The sequence below is a fragment of the Capsicum annuum genome, chromosome 6, assembly GCF_002878395.1.
Source record: "Capsicum annuum cultivar UCD-10X-F1 chromosome 6, UCD10Xv1.1, whole genome shotgun sequence".
Taxonomy (NCBI): domain Eukaryota; kingdom Viridiplantae; phylum Streptophyta; class Magnoliopsida; order Solanales; family Solanaceae; genus Capsicum; species Capsicum annuum.
The window spans coordinates 9,206,513-9,209,863 of record NC_061116.1 but is presented as its reverse complement, the minus strand read 5'-3'; the positions used below and the strand labels follow the sequence as shown (position 1 = coordinate 9,209,863).

Below are 3,351 nucleotides of genomic sequence, written 5' to 3'. Positions count from 1 at the left end.
TTATCTTGCATTTCTGCCAGAGTCTGTTTCCAAGGTTTGAACCTGTGACCTCCTGATCACATGACAGCAACTTTAGCAGTTTCCCTTCACATTCATTACAATGTATCATAACCAAATCATCTCATGCATAACGTATCATGAACAAGATTTGTTTGTGTATCAATAACATTAACATCATATTGATACATAAATTTAGAACATTAGGCTACGTATCAACAACATGAATCGTCAAATATATAGATTTGGTGGAATTCTCGAAATGAAGGAAACAGAATATTTATGTATTCGTGTAATTTAGAGTAAAACATGAAATGAGATGTAATTAAATAAAAGGGTTAGAATTTTATTAAATATGACAAGTTAAACAGTACTATCATGTAATTTTGATATATTATAACCTCATTAAACTCTCATATATTGAAACTCTCATATATTGAATATGTTGTCGTTATGCAATTTTAAGCCTCATCTAGTCGAGAGCAAATTATTTTGTGATTACTCATTCCAAAAATATTTATTTCTTTTAATATAAAATTAAAAAAACAACTATAATTTCAAGATAATAAATTTCAAACCAAGTCATCTTGCGATTTTACACAACCAAATATTATATAAACTTATACTGAAAAATAAGTTTGCTCTTATCCTAGTAAGAAACGAGCCCAGTACACCATGTTGGATAATCATTTTATCTCTATTTTACATGGGTAAGAAAACGACAACGTTTCGTTAAACACAAAACGACAACTCTATATAATTAAAAATTAATTATTACCATTATCTTTATCTTAATTAAAAGTCATCTCGTCCGGGTTACCGCCGGCAACCATAACCCGCCGTCGACGGCGGCGGAGTCAAATCCAACTGACCGACACTTCAACGACGGCGGTAAAAACGCCGGAGTATTTACCGCCGGAGTATTCACCGTCGGGATGAAATTCGTCGTCCGTTTGTACGGACCGAGCCATTTGTTCTGCATGAAACGGTGCTTCCTCCACGGAGGAAGATGTAAACCTTTACACTTCAACGATCGCTTACCGGCGTCGCTCATTGTTCTCAATATATACTTCAATTCCCCCAAATTACCTACGTACACCTTTGGCAACGACTGTAACAGCCGCTCGTAGAACTTCATCGGTCGAGCGATTTCGAATTCCGATGCGAAATCCAAATCGATGACGTAACGAGTTTGTTTGTTAGTTGAATCCGTCCGAACAACGTCGATGAACTCGTAGTTACCGGCGGTAAGTCCACCGGAACTCTCCCATTTAGCTTTACACACAGCAGCATTATAACCAAAATCTCTTAAACAACTCATTACGTTCCTTCTAAGTACCGATTTTTCCATTTTCAAATACGTAAATACCTCTAACGCTTTGTTCACGTGTGAATTCAACACATTACGGAACAAATCGTTTTCACTTTGTAACAAAATCTCCTCCGGCAAGTTGTCGTATAAGTCTCCGGCGATCTCGTCAGTATCATCACCGGAGTTTGAGTTTGAGTTATCGTTTTCATTTTCCGGGTACTGATTTTGTTCCATATCATCAGGGAAACCGAAGACGAGACCGGAAAAGCTAGGTGAAATGACGTCATTATCGGCGTCGCCGCTGTGTTCACTGCCGCTGCTGATGTAACCGAGCTCCCGGAAATAGCCTCCGCCGTCGAAGGCTCCGGCGCCGATGATTCGAGCTTTTGCTTTATCGTTAAACGGGTAAGTAACTCTCTTCATTCTGCAATTTTCAGAATTTCTATTTTTTTTTCGAATGAAATAAATTAGAATTGTTTTTAATTTAATTTACGGAAAATGTGAATGAAGGATTGGGTATATATATAGGGAGGAGAAGTTTAAGGGGTTAGAGACATAAAGATAGGAACTTTATTTGGGAATATTCGAAAAGAGGTACTAAAATGATTTTTACTATTTTTATGTATGGAGATAAATGGATTATTGCTTTTATTATGGATTTTACACGTAATTTCGTTAAATATTTTTCTTATAGATAGAGTTATGTTATAGTTATAATAATTATCACGCTTCTCGAATTAGTTTATTTTAAATTTTCTTTTTTTAAAAAAAAAAAGTTCATTTCTTTAATTTAGAAATAAATTGTGTTTGGCTAGTAAATCTTAGAAATACTCGCTTAATTCATTTTTACTTGTCATTATTTCATTTTTAGAGGTCAATTATATGTACATTGATCAAATTTAAGATGTATAATTTAATATTTAGATGATCAAAAAGAATATAAGAAAATGCTATAAATTACAATTCTTCTCATATTAATATAATAAAAAATATATTTTAAAATATTAATTAAAATTTATGCATGTTGACCTAGTGAAAATCAAACAATGATAAGTAAAAATAAACAAAAGGGAGTAATTATAAAGAGCAACTTTTTTTTTGGTTTAAACTATTTGGTATTCGGTACCCGTCTTTTAAGAATTCGACTATATTCGAATTTGCCCCGCATTGAATCCTATTTATGGGAGAAAACTTTCAACAGAGTATTTGTCCATATCCAGGATCGAACGCTCAATCTCTGAGTAGGTTGAGACGGCCGTTTTCCACTGCACCACCACGACTGTTGGTTTATAAAGAGCAATTATTAGTGTTGATAAGACTTCAAAAAAGTACCCGTAAGTGTGAGTAATTGAGTGTTGTCTAGTTTTTTTTATCACTTTTGTTATTATTATTATATACAATCTTGTTAATAGATTTTATTAGTACATGTTTTTATTATTTTGAAAAGTATTTATTTTCTCTTAAAAATTAATCAAATACTATAATTTTTAAAAATTAATACTTTTTTTTTAAAAAAAAAGAGACACTTTTAATGTCCAAAAGCTCAATCAAACTGGCAATAAAAATGTGCACTTTAAATAAAAGAAGAAATTATGAAAAAGTGTGGCATCATTCATATACACTATAATTTTTGCACAAAATAGTTCAAAAGCCAAACCATCATCAGCACCTAGATTAGGAAAAATTTGTTGTTTTTATAATTCTTTCTATCCATTTTAGTTGGTTATCATATTAAAAATAAATTTTCATATTAGTTGATCACTTATTAAATCACGATAGTATTAATTAATTTTTTACTGTTTTATTCCTATAATTATTAGTATACATTAAATATAAATAATTATAATTTTAATATTTATTTCTATGCTCAACAAATATTAATAATATAAATAAAGGATAAAATAGTAAAATTATTATTTAATTTATAATTTTTTAATTATAATATAAAATAAAATGTGTCCAACTAAAATAACACGTAGGAAGTAATAATAATTCATATACAATTATTATTCTATAGTAATATAATTTTATACTATAATTTT

The 3,351-nt window shown here is 30.6% G+C and overlaps 1 protein-coding gene across 1 annotated transcript; it reads right to left on the bottom strand.

The window, feature by feature from the left end:
* Positions 1 to 549: 549 nt before the first annotated feature.
* LOC107873564 lies at positions 550 to 1,886 on the bottom strand. Its single transcript, XM_016720464.2, has one exon. It carries the CDS (start codon positions 1,730 to 1,732, stop codon positions 800 to 802), a length of 933 nt encoding a protein of 310 aa, XP_016575950.2. The 5' UTR covers positions 1,733 to 1,886; the 3' UTR covers positions 550 to 799.
* Between the last annotated feature and the right edge of the window lie 1,465 nt (positions 1,887 to 3,351).